The 27,901-nt window shown below is 42.5% G+C and overlaps 1 protein-coding gene across 2 annotated transcripts in view; it reads left to right on the forward strand.

Annotated features, from left to right (window-relative positions):
• Positions 1-27,901, forward strand: part of MAP3K20 (mitogen-activated protein kinase kinase kinase 20) — a 132,497-nt gene that overhangs the window by 18,357 nt on the left and 86,239 nt on the right. For both annotated transcript variants that reach the window (XM_045032446.1, XM_045032447.1), the window contains exon 3: positions 22,496-22,583. In XM_045032446.1, coding sequence (XP_044888381.1) covers positions 22,496-22,583 — 88 coding nt within the window. The remainder of the gene's footprint in view (positions 1-22,495; positions 22,584-27,901) is intronic.

A 27,901-nucleotide genomic window follows, 5' to 3' on the forward strand; every position in this document is an offset into this window, starting at 1 on the left:
TACTCTGTGTGTGTGTGTGTGTGTGTGTGTGTGTGTGTGTGTGTGTGTGTACACACGTAGTCCAGGGGTCGGCAACCTTTCAGAAGTGGTGTGCCGAGTTTTCATTTATTCACTCTAATGTATGGTTTCGTGTGCCAGTAATACATTTTAACCTTTTTAGAAGGTCTCTTAATATAAGTCTGTAATATATAACTAAACTATTGCTGTATGTAAAGTAAATAAGGTTTCAAAATGTTTAAGAAGCTTCATTTAAAATTAAATTAAAATGCAGAGCCCCCCAGAGCAGTGGCCAGGACCCGGGCAGTGTGAGTGCCACTGAAAATCAGCTCGTGTGCCGCCTTTGGCACACATGCCATAGGTTGCCTATCCCTGATGTAGTCTTTTGTCTAGTGAAAAAAAATTCCCTGGAACCTAACTCCCTCATTTACATTAATTCTTATGGGGAAATTGGATTCGCTTAACATCGTTTCGCTTAAAGTCGCATTTTTCAGGAACATAACTACAACGTTAAGTGAGGAGTTACTGTACTATTTATATAAATATTTTTGGATTTCTCCACATTTTCAAATATATTGATTTCAATTACAACATAGAATACAAAAAGCGTATAGTGAGCGCTCACTTTATATTTATTTTTATCATGAATATTTGCACTGTAAAAATAAAGTTTTTTTTCCAATTCACTTAACATGAACTTACAAATGTAGAATTATGTACAAAAAAAAACTGTACTCAAAAACAAAACAATATAAAACTTCAGAGCCAACAAGGCCACTCAGTCCTACTTCTTGTTCAGCCAATTGCTAAGACAAACAAGTTTGTTTACATTTGCAGGAGATAATGCTGCCCGCTTCTTGTTTACAATGTCACCTGAAAGTGAGAAGAGGGGTTTGCATGGCACTGTTTTAGCTGGTGTTGCAAGATATTTAGGTGCCAGATGCACTAAAGATTCATATTTCCCTCCATGATTCAACCACCATTCCAGAGAACGTGCATCCATGCTAATGATGGGTTCTGCTCGATAACGATCCAAAGCAGTGCAGACCAACGCATGTTCATTTTCATCATCTGAGTCAGTTGCCACCAGCAGAAGGTTGATTTTCTTTTTTGGTAGTTCTAGTTCTGTAGTTTCCACATTGGAGTGTTGCTCTTTTAAGACTCCTAAAAGCATGCTCCACCAGGGCGGCTTTAGGCCAATTCCCCCGATTCCCGTGAATTGGGCCCTGCAGCATCCGGAAGAGGGGCCCCGCAAGGTAGGGCCCCGCAAAGTAAGGCCCCAGAAGACAACTGCTACCAAGGAAGGACCCTCCGCCGAAGTGCTGCTGAATTGTAACCGCTATCTTTGGCAGCAGCTCAATTACTGCTGCTGTTTTCGGCGGCATTTCGGTGGCAGCTCTTTCGAATCGGGCCCCGCCCGTCCTAAAGCTGGCCCTGTGCTCCACTCCCTGTCCTGATCAGATTTTGGAAGGCACTTCAGAGTCTTAAATCTTGGGTCAAGTGCTGTAGCTATCTTTAGAAACCTCACATTGGTACCTTCTTTGCATTTTGTCAAATCTGCAGTGAAAGTGTTCTTAAAACGAACAACGTGCTGGGTCATCATCCGAGACTGCTGTAACATGAAATAAATGGCAGAATATGGGTAAAACACAGAGCAGGAGACATACAATTCTCCCCAAAGGAGTTCAGTCACAAATTTAATTAATGTATAATTTTTTTAATGAGCATCATCAGCATGGAAGCATGTCCTCTGGAATGGTTGCCAAAACATGAAGGGGCATACAAATGTTTAGCATATTTGGCACATAAATACCTTGCAGTGCAAGCTACAAAAGTGCCATGTGAATGTCTGTTCTCACTTGTTGGTGATGTAGAAAAGAAGCAGGCAGCATTATGTCCTGTAAATGTAAACAAACTTGTTTATCTTAGCAATTGGCTGATCAAGAAGTAGGACTGAGGGGACTTATTGGCTCTAAAGTTTCACACTGTTTTGTTTTTGAGTGCAGTTATGTAACAAAAAAACCCCTACATTTGTAAGTTCAAATTTGATGATAAAGAGATTGCACTATAGTACTTGTGTGAGGTGATTTGAAAAGTACTATTTCTTTTATTTATAATTTTTACAGTGCAAATATTTGTAATAAAAATATAAAGAGTACTGTACACTTTGTATTCTGTTGTAATTGAAATCAATATATTGAAAATGTAGAAAAACATCCAAAATATTTAATAAATTTCAACTGGTATTCTTTTGTTTAACTGTGTGATTAAAACAGCAATCAATCACAATTAATTTATTTGATTGTGATTAATTTTGAGTTAATTGCATGAGTTAACTGTGATTAATCAACAGCCCTAATCAAAATAAATGTTACTTTAAGTGTGAAGGATGCAATCCAAACTCAAAGATTCTTTCATGTTTACCTACTGCCATTTGTTAAGGTGCTCATGCAGAAAGTTTCCTGTGTAAACTGAGGGCTATATAAACAATTTATAAAGAAATATTCAGCACCTGTTTATTTTAGCTGAGCACTGCAGAAAAGTGAAAGTAGCAACTTGGTTAATGCCTTTATTTAAATACACTAAGGGTACGGCTACACTGGCGAGTTGCAGCGCTGGAAAGCCTCCGCCAGCGCTGCAATTAGTAAGTGGCCACACCTGCAGGGCACTTCCAGCGCTGCAACTCCCTGGCTGCAGCGCTGGCCGTACACCTCACTCAGCATGGGGAATAAGGATTCCAGCGCTGGTGCTGCAGCGCTGTTCATCAAGTGTGGCCACACACCAGCGCTGTGATTGGCCTCCAGGGTATAAGGATGTATCCCAGAATGCTTTTATAAATTACTCTCTTTGTTTTGTTATGCAGCCTCTCTTTGTTTTGTTGTGAACGAGCTCCGTGGAGCTCCATTGCTGTTGCTGCTTATCTAAAAAACAAACAGAGCTCCTGTTTGCTGTGATCATCTGTACCTGGCTGTAAACAATCAAATGAGAGGCAGGCAGGGAGCGAATGAAACAGCGGGGAGTCATGTTGGCTGCAGGCTGTTTGCAATTAAGAGTTAAGACTAAGGGGTCGGAAAAATGTTCTGATTTTTCAAGGCAGGAAGCTAAACACACAGTGTTCGCTCCAAAAACCCACTCTCTCTCTCCCCCCCCCGCTCCCTGTCACACTAGACCCCACTCCACCCCCCTCTTTTGAAAAGCACGTTGCGGCCACTTGAATGCTGGGATAGCTGCCCATAATGCATCACTCCCAACAGCGCTGCAAATGCTGCAAATGTGGCCACACACCAGCGCTGGTAGCTGTGAGTGTGGCCACACACCAGCGCTGCTCCTACACAGCTGGATGACCAGCGCTGCAAACTACCAGCGCTGCAAACCGTAAGTGTAGCCATACCCTAAGAGAAAGCAGGGCTTCCATCAATGCACTGCTGTGATAGTGCCAATGAGGCAAATCACCAAACCACTAAATTGCTGTTCTTCTGCATGTGCTCAAACAATCTCAAAGCAGCTTACCTTTTCTTAGTGTCTGCATTTCACCTGTTACTGTTCACCTCTTTAAGAAGAGTACCAGTTATCATCATGTGCTCACTCACTGCACTGTTTGTTTATAAACTAATTGTATAATTTGCTATTTAAAAAAAATTCACATTGAAGTTTAACTATTTTTTTAAAAAAATGTACTTTTGGGTAACCATTTTCTGATATATCTTTCTGATTACACCACCCATTGCCTGTCAGTTTTGCTAGCTGATGTGGAGAAGTGGGCACCGGGTCACGTGTCCACCCCAGCACATGTAGAAGGGCTAGTGCCAGTGGCAATGCTAACATAGGTTAGTGCTGACCAGCTGGGTTTGTGCTTTCCTCCATTGGAATGAAAGGGGGAGGACAGAAGGCCTTGCACCTTCTTTTCTTTTCCTTCCAAGGCCAGCATGATTGAGCTCTTAGTACTTTCCTTATGGGAGAACCAATCTGATTTTTAGAATGAAAAATTAAGTTTAATCAGAAAAAAACCTCACAGCCCATCACTATGGTAGTATAGTTTGGTGAGAGCTAGGCAGAGCTAAAATTATGTTTCTATACCAGCATATAGCATCCTATTTTTTTTAAAAACTGGGTTTCCCAGTAGCAGCAGTAAAAACAAAAACTATGAGTAGCAGCAGCAACAGAGGCAATGAAGCTGTTTGCAGACTTAGGAAGAGAGTGCCGAATTGATTTGCATTCAGCTCACATTTGGAAAGTTAACTTTGCAAGCATACAGGCTAGGAACACATCTTTAAAATGAAAGCTTAGATTCTACACAAGTTGTTGTCAGTCACCCAGGAAAGACAGAGTTGCCACAGGTTAGTGTATTTTTCAAGTCCTGCGTAATAGAGATGCTGTTGACATGAAAATCAGTCATTAAAAAAATAGTTTAAAAGTAGTGTCGGAGACTACACCTACTAAAATCTTTCTGCCACAATGTGTTTTTTGCAAGCATCTTCTAGTTCTGATCTATTTTTTTTCTCTTCCCCGTCACCCTGAGAAAGACCGGCACAAACAAAAGAAACTAGCTTTAGGGAAATACACTAAATGATTATACCCAAAGTGCTGTCAACTTGAAAAGAAGGTAGAAAATATTTTTTCTCTAGTCACTTTCAGTGCTAGTAACCTTAGATATTATTTGAGACAATAGTAGTTAAGACTTTACAGGGTGAATAAGAATGATTAAAAAAATCAAATCAGATTTTGTATTTAAATCAAAAACAGGTGTAACAGGGTGCAGGTGGACAACTTCTGCACCTACAAACCAGCCAGAAACCTCTACTTTCGTGCAATCACCTGTGCTCTTTATTTAGGGCTTGGCTACACTTGAAAGTTGCAGCGCTGGGAGTTACAGCGCTGGTCATGCAGCTGTGTAGGAACAGCGCTGGTGTGTGGCCACACTCACAGCTACCAGCGCTGGTGTGTGGCCACATTTGCAGTATTTGCAGCGCTGTTGGGAGTGCTGCATTATGGGCAGCTATCCCAGCATTCAAGTGGCAACAACGTGCTTTTCAAAAGAGGGGGGTGGAGGGTGGTGTACTGTGACAGGGAGCGGGGAAGATAGAGAGAGTGGATTTTTGGAGCCAACACTGTGTGTTAGCTTCCTGGATTGAAAAATCACAAAATGTTCGCGAACCCTTAGTCTTAACTCTTAATTGCAAACAGCCTGCCTCCAACACGGACTCCCCGCTGTTTCACTCACTCCCTGTGGTGTACTGTGACAGGGAGCGGGGAAGAGAGAGAGAGAGTGGATTTTTGGAGCCAACACTGTGTGTTAGCTTCCTGGATTGAAAAATCACAAAATGTTCGCGAACCCTTAGTCTTAATTGCAAACAGCCTGCATCCAACGCTGTTTCTCTGTCAAGCAAACATTCACTCCCTGCCTCTCATTTGATCGTTCACAGCCAGGTACAGATAGCTCCTGTTTGCTGTGATCAGTGTTTGTTTTTTTAGATAAGCAGTTCAACGGAGCTCCGATCGGAGTTCACAACAAAACAAAGAGAGGCTGCATAACAAAGCAAATTTAGTTAAAAGCATTCTGGGATATCTCCTTATTCCCTGGAGGCCAATAAAAGCGCTGGTGTGTGTCCACACTTGATGAGCAGCGCTGGATCACCAGCGCTGCAATCGCTACACCCCAACCTGACCAGGTGTACAGCCAGCGCTGCAGCCGGGAGTTGCAGCGCTGGATGTGCCTTGCAGGTGTGGACGGTTACTAATTGCAGCGCTGGAAAGCCTCTACCAGCGCTGCAACTTGCAAGTGTAGCCAAGCCCTTATAGTGCAAGTTCCCACCACCTTGTAGCTACAGACCATGTCAGGCTTAATGCCTCGGGGACTACTAGCTTTTGCAGCCAACAGGGGAGAGAGGCCTCTAGCTCCTCCCTTTCCTCTGCCTCTGGCTTTCTTCCTGCCAGCCTTTATGTAGCCCCTGGTTAACGAGGCTGGCAGCTGTTCCCTGTTTGCCACTTAGGCCTGGGCTTACTCAGCCAGCTCCAATTCCCCATTCCCGATTTGAGCTGGTGAGATCTGGCTCAGGATTTCCTAGCCAACACCCTGTCATAACAGGTTTACTTATAATAAAAAACAAATTTCAAATTAAATTTGAAATTGTGAACCTATGTTAAGGCCTTAACTTAAAATAATCTATTAAAATTTAAAATACCAAAAATAATATTAAGCAGCACATATTTGCTGCCAAGTTTCAAAAAACAACAACAAAGGCACCCTGAACTGCTGGAAGTCACTAGCTAAGAACCTGCAACCAGAGTTTGCTGAAGTGATTAACCAGCTTTTCAGGTGCAGAGAGAGTATTTTCTTCATTTCAGTTTATTCAGCTAGTTCAGGTCAATGGCTAGTTCATTCCAAGTTCAGAAACCCATTGGGAGTTGAAAAAGCAGGAACACTTGTTTTCCTCTTGAAATCTGTGCATAAAATCTAGATGTGAGAGGATGGGCTCTACTAGTTCCAAAATCTTGAAGGACATAGTGACCAGAAATAATCAGCTCAACTCACTAACTACAGATACTTCCCTTATTTAACAGGTCAATTAGTTTTAAATGGAAAAAATGGTTTAATAAACTTCTTGATCATTTTTTAATTATGTATCCAGTACCGTTAAGGTAGTTGCATTTAATAAAATACAACAAAAACATTAAAATACTATTTATGCATTTTTAATGTAATTTGCATTTCCACCCAAATAGAGCTTGACAAAAATCACAAGAAAAAATTAATCATCTGTTAAATAAGAAATGCATCTTCACCATTTTCTAACATCATAAAAATGGAAAAATGAAGTAAGTTAAGCTATATAATTGCTTAAATAAATGTGTATAATAGATATAGTGTATCCTGCTGGTTAGGGAAAAAAGCACCAAATTTAGCATAAAGGCTATATTTAGTTGCAAATCAACATGTTTTATTGGTTATCAACCAATGAGACTCAATCTTTCTTTGCGAACATAACTAAAAAGTACAACTGCAAAACATGATTAAAATTTATTATTTAAATCAGTGTTTCCTACTTGCTGATTTCAATCTTGATTAAAATCGGTGAATTTATATTGCTTTGATTTAAATCATTTCATCCTGACACTATATCAGACAAAACTGATTTTTCTGTTTGTTTTATATGGACTGTGTCCCTTTTAATCACCTAGACCAATTAAGGAGCTATGTGCTATGTTTATAATGATATCTTTGTAAGGTATTTGCATACTAAGGTGACAACTATGGTATAAATGCTTAGTGAAAGATAGGTAAAAATCGAAACCGTTTAGTCAGGCTACCTGTTATATGTTCTGTTGGTAGTATCCTGTACAGGAATTTGTAAAAGCCTTGGTGTCGAGTATTGTGTACAGAATTCCACTGGCTTCTACTCCTGGTTTCCCCTTCTCTATCTATATAGGTACTGATACCAAAATTATTACCATGATCTTTTCCCCAGAACAGCCAACCCATTCTCTCTTTTCTTCGCTATAACTTGATCCACTTAGACAGTGATGATATGCCCTAGGTAATATACTTTCCATTTATAAGGGTTTCAAAACTCCTTTTTACTAATATTTTTTTATGTAGAATTCTCTTATTTTCACTGACTGGGAACCATAATATGAATTAGTCCTTCTATGAGTAAGTAAACATACCAATGTTATGTAATAATTTTCTAAATTGCACAATGAAATCTTGTGCTGCCCTTTTTTTTTTTTGCCTTACTCTGTGGAAATATTATAGAAATAGAGCAGGTTCATTGCTTTTTCCCAAGACTTTCCTGAGATAAGTATTCAGCAACAGCCCTAGTAGGGTGCATGGCTGGAGAAATTCTTTCAGAATAAGGCCGTGTCTACACTACAGACTTTGGTTGATGCAGATTACATTGGCGAACAGCCGCATATGTTGGTATATTGCTCAGGTGTGTATACATGGCTGCTTGTGTTGGTGCAGTGCACGCTTACCAGGAGTTCTTGTGTCAGTGTAAAATGCAGTGCACTGCAGGTAGCTATCGCAGTGTGTGATGTGCTGCCATCTGGTGCAATGCCTTTTGGGACATGTTTGCAATGTGTTGTGGGATAGTAATGACTTTCCCAGGTTTCTCTGGGAGTTAGGGGGTCAGATTCTCAGCCTGCCATCCCATAATGCCATCTATATCCCATAATTTTCATGCCTTTTTTTTTAAATCCCACAAACCTGTACCATACTTTTTGGTCTCTGCCATCTCTGACAGAAGCCTCGATACCACAGAGCTCTCTGCTGTTTTCATGAACATGGCAAATATAGAACGCATGATTCTTCTGTATTTGCAGTTGAATGAGCATGGAGAAGGGCAAGGGAACATGGATAAGTGTAGCATGTGCTTTTCTCTACAATGGTCACATTTGAGCATGGCCCCCAGCCCATCCCCAAATTAACAAGACAAAGGTATCCACTCTCCATTGTTTTATTCATAGGAAAAGAGGCAGCGGTACAACTAACGGAGCCAGAGTTGGCATCTGCTTTTCATTGCCCTGTGGGGTTAGGCCGGCTAGGGATATATGGAGAGCACTTTCTTTATATGAATAGGGATGTTCCTTTTATCCTTTTGAGAGATCTCAATGCAACTTGCATGCTGGTTCTTTGCAGTCCTCTTCCGAAGGATTCTAGTGATGGTTGCATTATTTCTTCTGCTGCTGTAGAACACTTTCCCATGCCACTCTGTAATGAGTTCATCTGGTGCCTCTGCAGTAAACAGGCTAGTGGCATACGAGCCCTGTCTTGTTAATTTGGGGATAGATGGGAGGGCCATCTTTAAATTGAACCATTTAAAGGAAAAATGCTTCCCACATGTATCCGCAGTCCCTTCTCCTTATTTAAGCTCATCCATGCTTTCCTGGTGGGACTGGCAAGACTCTGGTAGTCTCAAACTGGTTCTGACTCACAGCATGGCTGGAGTTCCTTGCCACATCTCCTCATTCCTCTTCTTCCTCCTCCTTCTCCTCGCTGTTCACAGCAGGGTATCTGTCTCTAAGGTATCCAGGATGGTCTGCGGGGTTCTGGTGGGGTGTCTGCCAAGTGTGCCATGCAGCTCGTTGTAAAAGCAGCAGGTGTGCAGCTCAGCACCAGATCTATTGTTGCGCTCTCTGGCCTGGGGGTATCCCTAGTGAAGTTCCTTCACTTTCCAGTGGCTCTGCTGTTGATCCCTATTGCACCCCTTTGCCTGCATCCCCCATGCAATTTGCTTGCAGTTGTCCGTGTTTCTATGGTCTCTAGCTGTGCTTGCACAGCCTCTTCTCTCCACAGGCCCAGGAGATCCAATGCTTCCTGATCAGACAAATTGCGCAATCAGGAAAGGGGATTTCAGAAACATTTGGGGGATTTTAAAGGAGTGTCTGTGGGAGGAATCTTCCGGTCTCCCTAAGCCTTGGGCAGTGGAGTTTAAAACTGTGACCAGAGTGGTCACTGTTGCAAGGAACCTGGCACTTAATGTTGACCTAACTTTGTAGTTACCGGTAGGTAGATCAGGCTTAAGTGACATTTGATACTGTAATAGCATTGGCATTGGTTGTTAGTTCCAGCAGCATGTTCTTTTGCCTTCAAATGATGACCTGAATTCACTTTTTGGGAAAGAAAGAAGCCCATAGTCATCTTCAAAGATCAGGTTAGCAGCTTTCTTTACCTTTTAAAAAATGTCTACATTTTTCTTTTTTGCTTGGTCAGTGTTTAGAATGATAAAAGAAGAGAATATGATAAAGACCAAGATCTTGCAGATACAGCTCTTTATAATTACATATTCAGCCAAAACAGTACAAAGAAAAACTACAATCCTTTTTCTTTATGTACCATATTCTAGTTTTCTCTTCTCCTTAAATTGGCATTTTGGACTATGTTCGCTAGAACCACTGAAAAGCCTTAGCAGAAAAGAAGGAAACAGAGGGAGGGTAAGAAAGATAGATTCCCAAATGACAACCTTTTGAATAGTCCAAGTTCAATCCCTAAAACAAAAAGTGGAATCTTTTTTTTCTAAATAATGTGCTCTACAGTCTCACCTCTCATCTTGAGAAACATGAAAGAGAAAGTAAAAGAGATGACCCAAATCACAGAGTTCCTTTGATAGAAGAAATTCAGCTGTTTTGAACACTTACAATCAAAGGAAGTGGTTTCCCTAATTACATGAACTATGTGAAAGCTCTCAGAATAGCTCTTCCACCCCAGGATTCCTTGCACTTTAGAAGTTTGCATAAAAGCTCACATGGAGAATCAGATGCAAAGTGTTTGATTCAAATTTTATTAGGCAGAAGTGTGCATACATTCATATTGCTAGGTTTGACAGCTGGTTAAGTTTAGACCACAATCCTGATTTTGATGGGTGCATTTCAGTCTCACAGTTTTAAATCTTTCACTCTTCGGGTTCTGTAGCAAGATATCCTTTTAAGAGAACTGTGGCAATGGAAAAATTGAGAAAGGATTGTGGGGTCTTATAATTGTGAGCCATCAGGTGAGGATTTTTCACCTTGATTGGATTTAGACATAGTTTTATAGTTAAAATCCAGCCCTGTCTGCAATAAAAAGGGAAAAATGGTGATATTTGGTTTTGTTAAGAACACTGTTTTGTTAAAATGTGCATTCTGAAGAATTAGTCTCTGAACTCTACAACTTCAGTATAATTCTAGCTATGCCGTTTCCTCCAAACTATCAAAAATCTGAATTCAATAAGACCTTTGAACAAAAAAGAATCTTTTCAGACGACTGCTACCAACCTTACTTTTTTTTTTTTCTTTTTATTACTGTACAGTAATAAAGGCACATTTTTCTTAACTAAAACAATCATTTTGTAAGTGGGAGGAGAAGAAGGAGGAGGCTTTTATAACGCTAAGATCTGTGTGCCTCAAAATTCCCTGTAAAAAATGATGAATTTTTTGATGGTGAGGAGTGATAGAATGCAAATTTTGTAACAATACAGAATCTAAAGTAACATGTAGACCAAAATTTGTACATGTGGGTAACTAAATTTAGGTACCTAATTGTGCTGGCTGAATTTTTCAATTTCAATGTAATTGAAATTTCAAATTTTGGCAAAATAAATGGTAATTTGTCTTTATGAAAAATGTTCCCATTTTTCAACCAGCTATAGTAGCTAAAACTTAATTCGATTGTGCCATCAGAGCAGCTGGAGTAGGGCCCAGATTCAGGCCTTTGAGTCCATTGTCAAATTGAGGTCTTTGACCAAAATGATCAGAGCTGTCTCTTTGGGCTGGATATGGCAGAAAACAGACTGAAATTGTAATCAGCCGATTATAAGCCGTACCAGTACTGTCAGATTTGTATTGTCACAACTTATCAATAAGCTTCCCTCAAAAAGGAGACATTAGAGACTGTCTGCTGAGATGACTTCTTGAGGAGGGACCTGACAATCTCTTGTCTGAGAGATCCTGGCAGCCTGCCACCTCAGATAGAAAGATATCAACCACCTTCACAAATACTGAATCTTATTGTCCACCACAAAATTTTGTCTGCCATTAGGGACATGATTTCCAGATCAAAGCACTGTATTGCACACTTGCATTTGTGGCAGTTGTCTTGGATTCTTATTTTGATTTAGAGTTTGGGATATTTTCTTTTAATCAACAGAATTTTTTAAAAGTAAACCTTCTATTTTAAAGAATTTTAGGATTACAAAGATGAGGAAGGATACAAACAAGTCAACCAGTGAAACATTAAATCACATTTCCAAATAATCATTAATATGTCTCTGTTGTCAGAAAGTAGACATGTAGAAAGAGAGATCTAGAAGTGGAGAGGGATTCTGTATAGAGAAGTCAGCACAGAAGTAAGAAGATTAGAGGAAAACCAGAACATAGATGTCAAACACGCAGTATAGTAGCAGAGCTGGTCAGTTTTTGTGTGCAAAGGTTCTTCATCCAAAAATGGTGTTTTTTTTCTTTTCTCTTTTGAAAGCTTAACTTCATGAAAAATTATCAGTTTTCACATGTTATGAAATTTCCTGACACTCATCAATATTTTAATGGAAACTTTTAAATCATTATTATTTGAAATAATTTTCAAAATCATTATAGAAAAAGTTGATACAATTTCCATTTAAAATTATGAAAAACTGGAAACAATTTCAACATTTTAAAAAATTTCTCTCATTTTTTGAACATCTCTACCCAGTAGGTTTTTTATTTATCAGCCATGTTTCTACATAAAATAAAAAAATTCAACCTTAACCAAGGCAATGTATTAACTGTCCTGAAAATGAGATAAAGACCATATGTCCTGAAACTTTTTGAGTTCTTGCTGTCATTTGTACAGGACTTTTCAAGGCCTTTGTAGAGGATTCCAGCTGTTGAGACCTAGCCTAGAGCACCACCCTTAACAAGCCTTCAACCGTACAGATATAGATAGGGCTGTCACTCTAGCCATCCACTTTTGTCTGGAAGGGGATAGGATTTTGGATAAGAGGTCTGTGCAGGACAGAGTGATGTAGTAGGCTGGATTCTTATGTACCAGGAGGCCAGCTTGGCAATTTTTGCCAAGGAAAATTACAGTTTTTGTGACTGTGTTTGAGAAAATACTTAGCTGAAAGATAACTTCATTTGAAAAGTGGAGCACAGTCCATTCTTTGTTACCTCTGTTGGAGAGTCTATGCTAATTGTTCAGTGAAGAGTCTAGTTGAATATCTCCAAGAACGTTCTCTGCTTCTCAAACAGATTGGGAACTCTGCAGTTGTTCAGACAATTTTATCTTAATTGAAACAGGATATAAAACTTTGAAAAAAGTGTGAAGTATCCAACACAGTTATCTTTAGGCAGGTGCAGTAAGTCTAGCAGCAGCCTCTGGAAATGCTCATCCCTTCCAGGATGCTGATGATCATTAGGTTGTTGCGCTGAGTCTGAACCTCCAGGTCTCCACTTTTTTCTTTTTTCAGCCAGGCTTTAAATGATTGTCTTTTGTCTTGGTCCCAAGTGCTGGGAAGCTTGGAGAGAGTTCTCTGGGGATGAGGGGTATTCTGCTTGTTGCATTTGTGCTGTTGTCCCTAGCAAAGTTGTTCACAGAAGATGTATAGTGACTTTGATCTCTAAAATGCTCTCCTCTGACATTCTTGCATTTGCTCCAGTACGGCAGTATCCAGATCCAGGTCAGTACCCATTTCACCTGCTTTTGGAGAACGGGCAGAAATTTTTGCCATTTGGCTACTTCTCTGTTCTTCTGGAGAATTCAAGACCTGGGTTAACATCTTTTCAGATATTCATAAGAGGTTCAGTTGCAAAAAACAATGTAGAATAAAAGGGAAGATCACCCTAAATCTAACAGAAAACCAGAGTGACCCTGTTGGGTAAAGATACTGTTTTCTAGGAGTCTGGGTATTTCCAACCTGATGCTTAGAGAACTATTCTACTCCTCCCACAGTTATGCTGTGTATTTTGACAGCTTTCATTTTTAACTGATCCCAGATACTAAAGTTTGTATTTTCAAATACAGTTAGTTCACAGAATGTGACTAATTTCTGAAATCTTACATCTGTTTCCTTACAACTATACAGTATCTTTATCTTTTAAATGATTTTGCTGTTGCAAACAAACAGAAAATCAGTAACCATAACAAAAACCAAATGTTGCTGGCAGATTTCAGTCTGTCATGAGTGCTAGTATATAATTTAGATATGGTTCCATGCTGTACACTGAATAATGTAATGCTCCTATGAGATTTGTCTGTGCTTCAGTGGGTTTCTTATTGAAATCCATGGGAAAGGAGGTGTTTATCCTTTATGCCAGTGCCATGTTTTAACAGATGGCATTGTATTTGTATCTGAAAAGGTAGTTTCAAACTTTTTTGAGCTGGTTGTAATGATAATTTTATGCATAAAGTGCCCTTACTCAGCTTTATCCTAGATTCTGCAGCTTTTGTCAGCAATCTCTCCTTCTCTCGTTGACAGGAGATTGTTGCCCACAATATAATGAAGACAAAGAAAGGCTCTGATTCTGCAGTTGATCCTCCCAAGTTATTTTGACCTTTGCATATAATGTGTGCAATGCTGGGAATTGATTGGGGCTCTGCATGGTTTCTTGGGTCTCCCGTTGTGGTGTCAGTTGCAAGATTAAGGCCCAAATTAGCTGTGTATTATCTCTCATCAATTATATCATAGTATCTTTAGGAAAAAATCTTGCAGAAATTCTGATGTGCCAGTGTCTCTCTGCTCCAATTTTTTTTAACTGGACTGTCTTTTAAAATCGTGTTGTTCAAGGAAGTCCTCTGGAATCTAAAAATAAGTGGATTCTGTTTATAATCCAATAGTTTTAAAGTTGCCCTGAAAACTGCAAAATTATATGCAAAAGTCAAAATAACAAATTATAGAATATTATAAAAACCTGTTTCCTATTCATGGGATCCATTTCCATTATCTTTTAATATTAAACATTTAATACTACAAAAATCTACATGCTTGTTGCTACAAAATACAATTGATACAAGTTAAATATATAAACTTACAAGATCTACATACAGTTGCACAAACCTACAACAACAGATAATGACCACATTTTATAACACCTATTCTACTTCAGCAACACATTACACTAAATTACAGAACTGAGATACTTTGGGGCTCTATTTCTTTTTTAGACTTTTACTAAACAATATGCAATATATAAAATTAAATGACCACCGACATATTTTTATTACAAAAGGAAAAAAAAAGTGGATTGGGGTAGTGTGTATAGGGTGACCAGATAGCAAGTGTGAAAAATTGGGATGGGGGTGGGGGGTAATAGGAGCCCATATTAAAAAAAAGCTGAAAATATCGGGACAGTCCCTATAAAATCAGGACATCTGGTCACCCTAAGGGCGTATAAGGCAGGGTAATAATATATAATCTTCTATTACATAGCCATGGGAACTAGGCTGGATCCTATCATTTTTCATTTTTACACATTATATCCATTGGGGCTTTTTTAAAAGGTGTAGAAGTTCAGTAACAAAAACGTAATACTGGTTTTGGGTGTGAGCTGAAAACCACCGCTGAACCACTCTTCCAACCTTAACTTTTTTAATGATGTTTTTTGTGTGTCTTTGTAAAAGTACCCAAGAGAGTATGATTTTTTAAAAACAAAAGTACTAACAATGTCACTTCAGTAGTGCAATTTAACTTTTATTTTCTTTGTGTGGCTGGTGAATCAGTGCTAGCATAATACTGAATATGTGAATCTCCTATACTAGAAACTAGATAAATTCTTTGTCTTAAAAATATTATCTTTCAGATGGGCTGTTGAAAGTTAAATTGGGACAGGTAATCCCCTAAATGGAATATAAACCAAATCAACCTTCTCCCCCTCCAGCTTTAAGTCAACATGCAAGCAGGGCTTTCATAATTCAATTGCAATTTGAAGTCAACCGTGAGATGTGTATTGGAGAGACCACAGTCCTCATCAGAGCAGATAATTCTGCTTATTTACTGTTTAAAGTTCTCACTGAATGTTCCTTATGCATCAAAGTCTTTTGACTACACAGTGCATCATGTGTTTTTCATCCTTCTTTGCTAATATGAAAGAAGATTTAATGGGTTTAACAAACATGTCCTTAATTGGACAATAATTGGCTTCTGCTGAATAACAGCTTTTCAGGTTCTTCTTGGGGTCTCTGGGGCATGAAAAGTACTGACCCCTTCCTTATAAAACTTTATGAGAAAATGCACAAATGGTTTCCTGGCAGGATCTAAAAAACCAGAGGGGTTTATATTCCACTTTTGATTTTCATGTTAGTGATCAAACAGTTTAGCAACTACCTATCATTGTTATGTGGTTATTTTAAAGCGTTCTTTAATTGCAGACTATTTTTAAAAATCCCTCAAGTTACTGCATATTGTAGGTGGGGGTAGGGAAGGGGGAACCTCATGACAAGTAATAGAATGTAAATTCTAGGACTTGAAATATAGCGTGACTGTAGTCTTAAGAGAACTAACTTATGCACATTTAAGAATGAGCAGGAAATAGAAATAGTTTAAGCATCATATTTGGTTTAGCTTTAGAAAGAATGTCATTAAAATAATAGCCAGTAAGGGCCAATTCCTGCTTCCATCAAAATCTATGGGAGCTCTAACATTGCCTACAGAGGTGAGGCTATTGTTGTTAATATTTAGATAAAAGTGTGCGAAAAGAGTTACCAGGTTTGTTTTGATCTGGGATGTCATTAAACAAAGAAGTGATACATTTAAAGCAAACCAGTGCCTGCCCCTGAACTCTACACAGTTTTATGATCCATCTTTTAGTCTCCCCTAGTATTTTGTGTTGTAATTTTAGATATTAAGCTCCTTAATATTGTGTCCTTGGGAATGTGTTTTCTCTATGTTTAAGGGCCAACCATTCTTTCAGCACTCAACAAATAATACTTTTAACCCTAAACCTTTATCAGCATTTTGTGTTTCATTTAGTCTTGGTAATCAGTAAATAGAATAGTTTTAAATGAAGCATTAACACTGTTATCCCAATTGGCCATTCTTACAGTGTAGAGAACATCATGGGAACAGCTAAGATTTAAATTCTCCCAGGAATAGGTTGGAGTTCAAAGCCCTTAAATGCTGTAATACTTTGGGACTAAATTGTTGTCAAGTCTGCTTTAAATTCTTCTAATTGATTCTGAAGATTTCCATTATAACCACAGCAAACATTTGTTTACAGGAATGTAAATAATCAAACTCTATTGCACAATACATTAATAAATATTAGAAAACACTTAGGGATGTTCTGCTAATCAGATTGCTGGAGTAGCTAAACATTTCTAACCCTGCAATTTTGCATAGAGTGAAGGTGCCTCATGCTGTGCAATTAACTGATTTATTAACAGCAAAGTTGGTTGGCTGCTGGCTGGCCTGATGGTCTAACGAGAATCAGTATTTATTTCCAAATTTGATCTGAAGCAGCATGCTCAGACAGAGGGTGGGGGAAAGATGCACTGTACGTATTCTCCCATGCTACCTCTCCTGCTCCCTCCTCGCCACACAACCAGCTGGAATAATAAGTGGTGATGATTGGTAATGTTCATATGGAATCACCTGGACTATTTTAGACCCATGCCTTGCATAGTTTTGGGGGGTTGACAAGCTGCCTTTCTTCGTTGTAGAGAGACAAGGTGGGTGAGGTAATCTTTTTATTGGTCCAATAAAAAGACTGGTGGAAAAGATACACTTTTGAGCTACACAGAGCTGTTCTTCATGTGTGGAAAAGTTACTGATCAGAGTATCGCAGCTAAATACAAGGTAGAACAGACTGTTTAAGGTAAGTAGTTAACATATATGCTAGGGACCATTCACAGTGAAGTGGCCAATTAACACCCTTGTATTCATAGGACATAAAAGGGGAGTCCGTGGACTACAAATTGTTGGCAATAAGCCAGGGGTGGCCAAACTGCAGCTTGTGAGCCACATGTGGCTCTTTTACAGTTAAAGTGCAGCTCTTGGAGCCCCCCCCCCTTCTCTGCTTACCAGACTGTTTGGGGGAGCTTGGGGCTTCTGCCCAGCAGGGAGAAGGGTCTCAGGGCTTCAGCCCCCTGGGTGGAACCTGCCAGGGCTCAGAGCAGGAGTGGGGCTGAAACCATGGGCCCTGGCAGGCACCTTCCCTGGGGCTGAAATCCCTACCCCCACTAGCAGTCGCTGAGCTGAATCCCTAAGCCCCAGCAGGAGCGCCCTGGCTCTCAGACTTCTGAAGATTGTCATATACGGCTTGGAGGGTCAGTAAGTTTGGCCACCCCCATAGCCATAATCCAGTTGTCTTTATTAAAACCATGATTGAGTGCCTAGCAAAGTTATGAATTTAAGATCCCAGGCTCATCTTTTTGAAGGTGTGCTAGTTTCCTTTGAGGATGATGACTGGGAAGTCCAATATGGACTATTCATTTTGTGAAAAGTGTTCATCCACGGGTGATATGGTAGTTTTGTCTTTTTCATTTTTCTGTGTGAGTTCATTTGAGAGTGTAGTGATTGTCTGGTTTCACCCACACAGTTGTTGGCATTTAGTGCACTGGATGAGGTACACCACATGTTGTGATAGACATGTGTAGGACCCATGGATCTTGAAAGGTGTGTTGTGGGGGGTGTTGATCACAGTAGCAGTGGAGATATATCTGCTGGTTTTGCATCTGTTGTTCTAGCAGGGTCTGGTTCTGCTTTGAGTTGGTGGATCCCGGTCCATAGGGAGCTTGCTTCTGATGAGGACCTTAGAGGCCAGAAGAGGAGGTTCAGGAAAGATTTCTTTTAGGGTGTGGTCTCCGTCAAGTATACTTACATCAGCATAGCTATGTCTCTCAGGAGGGTTGAAGAAGCCACACCCCTGAGAGATGTAGCTATGCCAACCTAACCCCTGGCATAGGCAGTACTAGGTCAACCTAGCTACTGCTTCATGGGGAGGTGGATTACCCCCACACCAATGGGATCACCCCTCCCATCAGCCAAGGTAGTGTCTACACTGAAGCACTACAGCAGTGGTCTCCAACCTTTTTACACCCTGCCCCTTCCCCAGGCCCCGTCCCGTTCACTCCATTTCCCCCTCCCCTGTTGCTCGCTCTCCCCCACCTTTACTCATTTTCATCGAGCTGGGCCAGGAAGTTGGGTTCAGAGTGTGGGAGGGCCTCTGAGCTGAGCTTGGGACAGGGGGTTGGGGTGCAGGAGTGAGGGGTGCAAGCTCTGGGAGGGAGTTTGGGTGCAGGAGGGGGCTCTGGGCTGGGGCAGAGTGTTGGGGTGCAGGAGGAGGTGAGGGGTGTGACCTCTGGAAGGTAGTTTGGGTGAAGGAGGGGGCTCTGGTCTAAGGCAGAGTGTTGGGGTGCAGGCTCTGGGAGGGAGTTTGGTGCAGGAGGGGGCTTTGGGCAGGGGCAGAGTGTTGAGGTGCAGAAGAGGGTGAGGGGTACGGGCTGTGGGAGGGAGTTGGGGTGCAGGAGGAGGCTCTGGGCAGGGTCTGGCCAGGAGGTGTTTACCACAGGTGGCTTCCAGGCGGCGGTGCAGTGGGGCTCAGCCAGGCTACCTGCCTGCCCTCGCCCCACACCACTCCTGGAAGCACTGATACTTTCATTGGCAAATGGACATAAGGATTAAACTATCCTTTCAACAGAAGAGATGATTCTGAGAGGTCAAGGTTGGGCACAAAGTCAGGGTGCACTGAGGTAGCTTGCACTCCTGCTGCCTGCACTCTGTGTGTCTTGCAAGTAAAGACAGGACTTCATGTTCTAGTGCTGCTACACTGGCCACACTTCATGAGCATTAATTTAATTAAAATATGTATTTAATGTACTTCGCTTTGTCTTCTAATTTCTTGTCAATGGTTTAGTTTTCAAACATAGCAAAGTAGTTTGGTTTGTTTTTCTGATTTCCGCCCCCCCCCCCCCCACACACACAAACAAAATGCTGTCCAATCTGCGCTTCAGTGGAATACATATGGTTAACAGAGACCAGCAAGTGCTCAGGTTCATCCAGAACTGTTTTAGAATATTGTGTGATGAGTGGTTGGTAATGTGATGATTACTATTACCTTGTGACTAGCCAAGGATTTGTCCTATGACTGGGTGTGCGGTATCATCAGTAAATTAGATGCCACTTGTGGTTGTCCTGCATGTCAAATTGTAGTTCAACTGTGTGTCCAGGCTGTGTATGACTGAGGTACCTAAAGTTGCAGATAGGCACTTAGGGGGATTTTCATAAGTGCCCAGATGCTTTTGAAAATCCCACTAGGCACCTATCTGTGTTTAGGCAACTAAATAACTTTGAAAATCTGGTCCTTAGCTATTTAGTCAACTGGTGACCATCTTTGAGTTTTTACTTAGAATATGGAACATCCAAGTCAGAAGGGGAGAAAAGATTTTCAAAGCACAATTGCATTGATAAAGATGACTGGCTGTTTGCTTGGTCCCTGCTGCAAATTGGCTAATGTAATCCACAGCTGAGCCATGAAAAAGAGCAAGTGAAAGGAACTGGCTGGAATCTCCAGCTCTAAAGACAGCAGAGTGCTTGATTTAAAAGAGGCCTAGAAAAGATTTCTCTCTAGGAATAATGGCCGTTAGGGGGAGATGTTTTTTATGACCTCCTAATTTGGGGGATTTATGGATGATTAATAGCTGCCTCCCCCAATCCTAGATACAAGCTTGCTCTGGCATCAGTTACATCTTAATTAAGAGATGTGAACAGCAGCATAAGATCAAGAAAAACATGTATTAAAAGCAATGGGTACATCAATGCCTGTAACTGCCCTGAAGGGACCAAAGTGTGTTTGTTACTACATTGTAAATAATGTATGGTAGTATGCTCTACATCATCTGAGTTGATGGTTTGACTTGGACTCTTAGAGTATGTTTACGCTGCATTTAGACAGCCGCGGCTGGCCCATGTCAGCTGACTTGGGCTCGTGGGGCTCGGGCTTTGGGGCTGTTTCATTGCAATGTAGACTTCAAGGCTTGGGCAGGACTACGAGCTCTGGGACCAGCCCCACAGCCCAAGCCGAGCCAGCTGGTGTCTAATTGCAGTGTAGACATACCCTTAGATTCTGATCCTGCAATTGATAGTGCAGTAATAGATTCAGTTGACTTCAGTGGGGCTCTGAATTGGCACAACATTCCTCTTGCTTGTGAGCTATTACAGGATCGGAGCTTAAAGTAGAAAGTACCTGCTTTGGGCCTTTCTTACAATGAAATTGAAAATCGTGTTATCACATGATTTTAATATGTTTTAATGGTTCTCAGTTAAATTCTTGGTATATTTAGAGCCTAAAAGCATGATCCTGGGAAGTTTAGCATGAAAAAAATAACACAAGCCATGGTGCATGGAGTATTTTTTAATTGTAGCATCATATTTCTAGGTGAAGAGACATGAGTTTTCAGGTGATCACACAAGAAGAGGGTTTTTTTGTTTTGTTTTGTTTCTTCAGGACACTGGGGTGTTGAACAAAACAAAAGAATCCTAGATGTTTTCATTTGTGTTGGGCATGAATTAAGAGACTTGGATTTGTTCATCTCACTTTTCATGATATTGTTAGGATTCAGGGACTGAGATCTAATATTCAAGCAGGCAATATAGGAATATTAGTCGGAATCTTTTAACAGCTGCTGACAGGGTATCTATGGAGCTGTGGTTGGAGTTCAAAGCTCCAGCCCACTGGCAGATTCCCTGCGGGGATAGCAGGAATATTACTGTCTGTCCTTTGTTGGTGGTGAATCACACCTCTGGCACAGTTGCTTAGGTACGTACAAATTAAATGCCCTTGCACCCATCTAGGTGAATCAGGTCCTCCAGCATTGAAATTCACAATAACCTTAAAAAGCCTCAAATGTGATTTTGCACCTCTGATGAAAACATAATGAGACTTTTTAAAAAAATCAAAATTATTTAATTATGCTGTGGAGGGACAGAACATTGAAAAAGAATTTTGAAACTCTCCATGTATCATACATACAGAAATGCATGTACCACACCTGTAGAATATAAACTCTATATCCTATTGAAGTTGTTTGTGCATTACACTCTGTTCATTTGTAATAATAACTCAAATCTCATTGAGCACGGGAAACAACATAGTACACAGTGCAATCAGAAATCTTGGGGTTAAGTTCAAGGCTATGATTAAACTTTTGCATTCAGCATATGCAAACCATAGCATACAAGATGCTAATTCAAACCTTGATGAAGTTATTTGGAAAAGGCTGCAAGAGAAAAACTATTGCTACCGTGTGAAATGTTTACTTATTACACATCTATAGGCTTCCACATGCACATGTATATTCATACCATGGCATTCGGTACAAAATCTAGAGACAAATGAGGTTCATTTTGCCAGTGGCTTTATATTTGTTAGGGGTAGTTGTAGCTGCTGTAATAAAGCTTGCCAAGGTCCCTTATTTTTTTATGTATTATTACTCAGTGGGGCTGACTGCTTTACTGACCATGACTTTGTTTCCTTCCAATGCTTGTGACTGATCTAGGTAGTAGAAGCTCAGAGGTTAATGTAATATTTCAAGGAAGGCATTTTTGTGAGGGATAATATATAATATGGCTGTGTTTGCATTCTATAACCCTCCATTTCTAGAGTGTGTGTGTGTGTAAAACAATAATGTGTTTTTTTTAAATCATTGAGTATTTTTTAAAATAAGCATTTAATTTATTATTATTATTATTGGAATATATTATAGAGCTGCAAATGTTGAGAGGCCCAAAAATTAAACACATTATTTTAAAACAAAACCCCCAAAATCTTTTTTGACCAAGTTTTAAAAAAAAAAAACTAGTCTCCTAAATCCTTATTTAGGCACTTAAAAAGTGGCCTGATTTTCAGAAGTGCTGAGAACTCTGCATTTTTCAAACTCTCTCACAGTGTTTTGAAACAGGAAGATTTTCTAAGGAGAATACCCCAAGTGGACATTATTTTTCTGATTCATATATGATATGTGTGGTTTGTGCATGGAGTCTAATATATATTATTGCAGTAAATACATTTTATTATTAATTGTCAAACTTTTTCTTTTGGTTTTGAACAGGCAGAAATACTCAGTGTGCTCAGTCACAAAAACATCATTCAGTTCTATGGAGCTGTTATTGAACCTCCTAACTATGGGATAGTTACAGGTGAGGACTCTTCCTTTGACTTTTTTCTTTATAATATAGAAGGGCTAACGTTGCTAGATCCTAACTCAAACTGTGAACTGTATGCTTTTGTTTTGTTGTTGTAAGTGTATGGCATAAAGTCTTAAATAAACTAATTATATCTACATAATTGGAAACCATGTTTCTATTTCTGCCTATGATTAAATGTATTATTGACATTACTGACATTCTGTCTGAATGCACTTACGGCTGCAATACCTAACCGGTCACATTGCTTGCACCCACATTGAGTCAGTTGCAGGATTGGAGGGTTTCTCAACTAGGGTCTGATCTACACTTAAAATTTAGGTTGACATACAGCTACATCAGTCAGGAGTGTGAAAATATCCACGTTCCTGAGTGCCGTCGCTATGTCGACTCAACCCCCAATGTAGACACAGCTAAATTGAAGGAAGAATGCTTCCATTGACCTAGTATCAGAGGGGTAGTTGTGTTAGTCTGGATCTGTAAAAGCAGCAAAGAGTCCTGTGGCACCTTTTAGACTAACAGACGTTTTGGAGCATGAGCTTTCGTGGGTGAATACCCACTTCGTTGGATGCCTACATACCCACGTCTGTTAGTCTATAAGGTGCCACAGGACTCTTTGCTGCTTCCATTGACCTAGCTACTGTTGTTCGGGGAGACGATGTTCTTACACCAATGGAAAAACCCCTTCCATTAGTGAAGGCTGCATCTACACTATGGGGTTATGCCAGCATAGCTATAGGACTGTAGGGTATAGTTGCCATAGTGTAGACATACCCTAGACTAGGCACTTCTCAAATGGAGGTCTCCATCTTATTCTCCCATCACTTTGCATAAATAAATTTCATAGTCCATACTCAGTTTGAATTGATCATCATTTGTCCTGTCATGTAGACCTTGTACTTTAGCATTGTAAGCCCTGAGCCGAGTCAAGGGTTTTATCACAGAAGGCTTCCTGCATGGCTTTATATTTTGTTGGCTTACTGGATCCTACCTGCAAGGTAATATAATGTGTAGCCAGTTTTAGTCACCACTGAATTTTTAATAGTTTTGATATTTTGAAAGCAAGTATGGAAACGATGATAAAAACTGCCTCTTCTAAAAGAACAAAAACAATTAGTTTTACAAGCTATGAACTGAATTGCTTGACAGTCTTTTAACTACAGGGATATTTTAATAAATGTACTCAACTGGATATACACGTCTCTCTCTTATCCGTTAAGTGAGTTATTGACGTTTATTTTATTTCTGCAGCCCAGCATCTCCCACAATTCTGAGATGTCTGTGCTGTTCTCTCTGCAGTTCTGGAGGTGGTGCCACATTGCAGCACAGCCTGAACTGGCCATGACCCCTTCTCCAGTTTGCCACTAGAATTTTTGCCTTTATATACTACTCCATGTACTCTGCCTCTATATACTGTATAATAGCAGATAGAGGTGGTTTGCTTTATTCCTGAACATTTCCTTTGACTGTTCTATTTCAATTCATTTTGGAGTTGGAGTTGTATGAAATTTTAGGTTATACTGACTTCAGAAGTGTTTTTTATATAGCTTGTTGTAAAACTAGCCAAATATCTAGATGACTTGATGTACTACCTGGAAGACCTCTCCCTTTGAAAGTAAACAATCTGGTTCTTCTTTGAGTGATTGCTCATGTGTATTCCACAATAGGTGTGCGTGCTCGCCATGTGAACCAGTGCCGGAAGTTTTTCCCTTAGCAGTACCCATAGTGGGGGAGCACTGCTGCGACCCCTCGAGTGGCGCCTCTATATCACACTGTAAGGGGAGCTGCGCACTCCCTCCACCCTCAGTTCCTTCTTGCCGTCAGTGAAGGTAGTTGGAAATTCGTGCTCCAGCTCTGCTGTAGCGCTGCTAGCCTTAGTAGTACATCTCTTCTTCGTAGATTGTTTTTTCTAGTTAGTTGCCTGGCTCGGGGCATTCCCTGTGCCCCAGGCTTCAAGTTGTCCGACTCCTGTGGCAGGTCAGTGCCCAGGAGCGACCCACACTCTCAGTGCCTTTGCTGTCTGAGCGAGACTCAAGTAAGTGAGCGTTATACAATCTGCAGATCATTCAAACCTTGAACGAAGTGTGAAAGAGATATCCAACTCCGGGCCCTGCTAATGGAGTCGGCATTGGTCCCGGCACCAGCATGCCGACCCGACTCAGCACTGGGCACCGCGTCATCGGTGCGAAGCGAGGCTCCATCCACCAGTCGGCACCGCTCCCCCACCAAGAAGCAAGGGAAGACTCAGCGGTGCCGAGAGAAGGACAGAGGTGAGGCTGGACCTGATCCCCCTTGTGAGCCAGACCTCCGACTCGCACTGAGCGGAGTAGCCCGGTCCTGTCTGTGCATGCCTCTCCTGCAGTGAGAATGCCGTCGACGCCAGAGGCAGCACAGGCAGTGCGTGACATCCTCGCCCTTCCGGTGCCGGGTGCGCTGCCTGAGACGGGCCCCCACTCCCGAAGGAAGCCACTGCTGGGAGCTCATCAACCCTCCCCGGTACGGCATAGCCCCCACTCCGAGGACGAGATACCTACCCGTTCCGAGGGGCCATCCCGGAGCCCGCACCAGACTTCCACTCCGTTGGCCGATTCGCTGAGAGGGAGTCTCGAGGGTCCACCACTACCCACAGAGGTCTCAGGCACTGAGACAAGACGCATCGATGCTCCTCTAACCACCGAAGCTATAGGAGCAGGTCTCGACACCGTCGGCACCGACGCTCAGATTCAAGTGTTTGCTCCGACAGACGTCATGCTCGGAACACCCCTTGACTGTCATCGGCACCCAGGCATTGTAGCCATGGTTGCCGGGGGGAATCTAGAAGCAGCACCTCCGATAGGTACACGTCTTCGTCATCGAGGTCAGCACTGACACAGCTGTGGACACTCCCGACGCTCATACGGCACCGTGCGTTCCTCAGTGACTTTGGCTTCGGCACCCAGCCGCCCATCCCCGGGCCGCGCCGCCCCCCCATGATCAAGTGGCTCTGCTTGGTCCCCAAGCGGGTCAGTGGCAAGGGATGCCTTGGCAAGGGCAGTGGTGTCAGTGGGCACTGTGGCCCCAATTACCTGCACGGGCGAGACCCCGTTCAGTAGCTGGGGCATCACAGGTACACTCTACGTCCCTGCCTCGGCACCGGGAAAAGTCAACCGGTACCGAACCAGCGGCACTGCACCCAGGCTTGGATTTGGGGATTGAACCACCGGTACTGCCCGACGCCCTGGGGGCAGAACTGGTCACCTCACCGGCACCAGAGGAATCCATAGCGGCGCCACCACCCGCCCTACAGGAAGATTTCAGGGCTCACTAAGAGCTCCTTAAGCGGGTGGCCTCGAATCTCCAGCTTCAGGCTGAAGAGAGGGAGGAGCCGTTGGACACCTTGTTCAACGTGTTGTCCTTCTCCGCACCGGGCTGCGTGGCCTTACCTCTCCACCAAAGGTGGCCAACATATCGACTTCGCTTTGGCAAACCTCGGGCTCCTTGACACCTATTTCTAAAAAGGCAGAGAGAAAGTATTTTGTGCCAGCAAAGGGGCACGAATACTTGTACTCTCACCCGGCACCCAACTCTCTGGTGATGGAGTCTGTAAACCACCGGGAGAGGCATGGTCACCCGCGCCCACCCCCAAGGATAAAGACGCCAGGAGACTGGGTACCTTCAGCAGGAAGGTTTATTCATCGGTGAGCTTACAGCTCAGGGTGACAAATCACCAAGCCCTACTGAGCTGGTATGATTTTAATTTGTGGGTTTTCTGCCAAAGTTTGAACCCCTTCTCCAGGAAAGGGACAAGAGAGAGTTCAGAGCCTTGGTCGACGAAGGAGTGGCGGCAGCAAAAGCAGCTCTTCAAGCAGCTTCGGACGCAGTGGATACAGTGGCCCGTTGAACGGCCTCGGCCATTTCCATGCGCAGGGCATCGTGGCTCTCGCTGTCAGGGCTGTCCGTGGCATCCCAGGCCCTCATGCAGGGCCTGCCCTTCAACGGAAAGGCCCTGTTTGTGGATCAAACAGACATCCGTCTGCATGGGATGAAAGACTTCCACACCACCCTGCAAACTCTGGGACTATATGTCCCGCCAGCGAAGGACAAACCCAGGCTACAGACCTTGGCCCCTCCAGCTAGAGGCAGATTTGAGCCCCTATCTAAGAGGCCGAGGGAGCAGAGACGCAGGTCCCAGAGCCAGTCCTGCTTGGCCCCGCGACCTGGCCCCTCAAAGGGCAAGAGGCACTTTTGACTCTTTGGGGGGGTCACTGGGCCCGTTGCCAGGGAAGCCCCCCCCAGTTGATAAAGTTTGTGTTCTGCAACCATTTATCTGCTTTCCGAGTGCAATGGTCCTGTATGACATCAGACCAGTGGGTCCTCAGCACCATTTCCAAGGGCTACATGTTGCAGTTCGCTTCGCCACCCTCTCCCCTCCACCACCTCATGCCCCCGGAGGTCCCCGGGGACCCGGAGCACGCCCTCCTTCTAAACCAGGAGGTGACATGCCTCCTCACACTGGGTGCGGTGGAGAAGGTACCTCAGGAATTCCAGGGCAGAGGGTTTTACTCCTGGTTTTTTCCTGATTCCGAAGGCAAAAGGTGGGCTCAGGCCCATCCTCGACCTGTGGAACCTCAACCAGTTTATGGCCCATTACAAGTTCTGTATGGTTTCCCTGGCCTCTCTTATTCCTGAGGGGATTGGTTCGCAGCCCTGGACCTCCAGGATGCGTATTTCCACATCCATATTTTCGAGGGTCACAGGCACTTCCTCCACTTCCGGGTAGGGCAGGACCACTACCAGTTTACGGTCCTTCCCTTTGGCCTCTCCACGGCCCCCAGGGTTTTTACCAAATGCATGGCGGTAGTGGCACCCCACCTCAGGAGGATCGGGCTGCAAATTTTCCCCTACCTGGACAACTGGCTGCTCAAGGGCAAGTCCCGGTCCCAGGTGCAGGCCCAGATGGAATTTCTGCTGGCCACTTGCGAGAGTCTAGGCTTAGTGGTGAACGAGGACAAGTCCACGTTAGTGCCAGTTCAGCGCATACACTTCATTGGGGCGCTGTTAGACTCGGTGATGGCCATGGCCTCTCTCCCCCGGGACAGGTTTGAGACACTCAAAAGTCTCATAGCTTCAGTCATGGCCTTCCCCGTGACGATGACAAGGGTGTGCCTTCAAATATTAGGCCACATGGCAGCATGCACCTCCGTGGTGCGACATGCCAGACTCAGAATGAGGCCCCTCCAACTCTGGCTGGCCCCCAATATTCCCAGGCCAGGGACAACCTGGACAAGGTGGTCATGTTACCTCCCAACGTAGTAGCCGACCTGCAATGGTGG

Source organism: Mauremys mutica, chromosome 10 (genome assembly GCF_020497125.1).
Source record: "Mauremys mutica isolate MM-2020 ecotype Southern chromosome 10, ASM2049712v1, whole genome shotgun sequence".
NCBI classification, from domain to species: Eukaryota; Metazoa; Chordata; order Testudines; family Geoemydidae; genus Mauremys; species Mauremys mutica.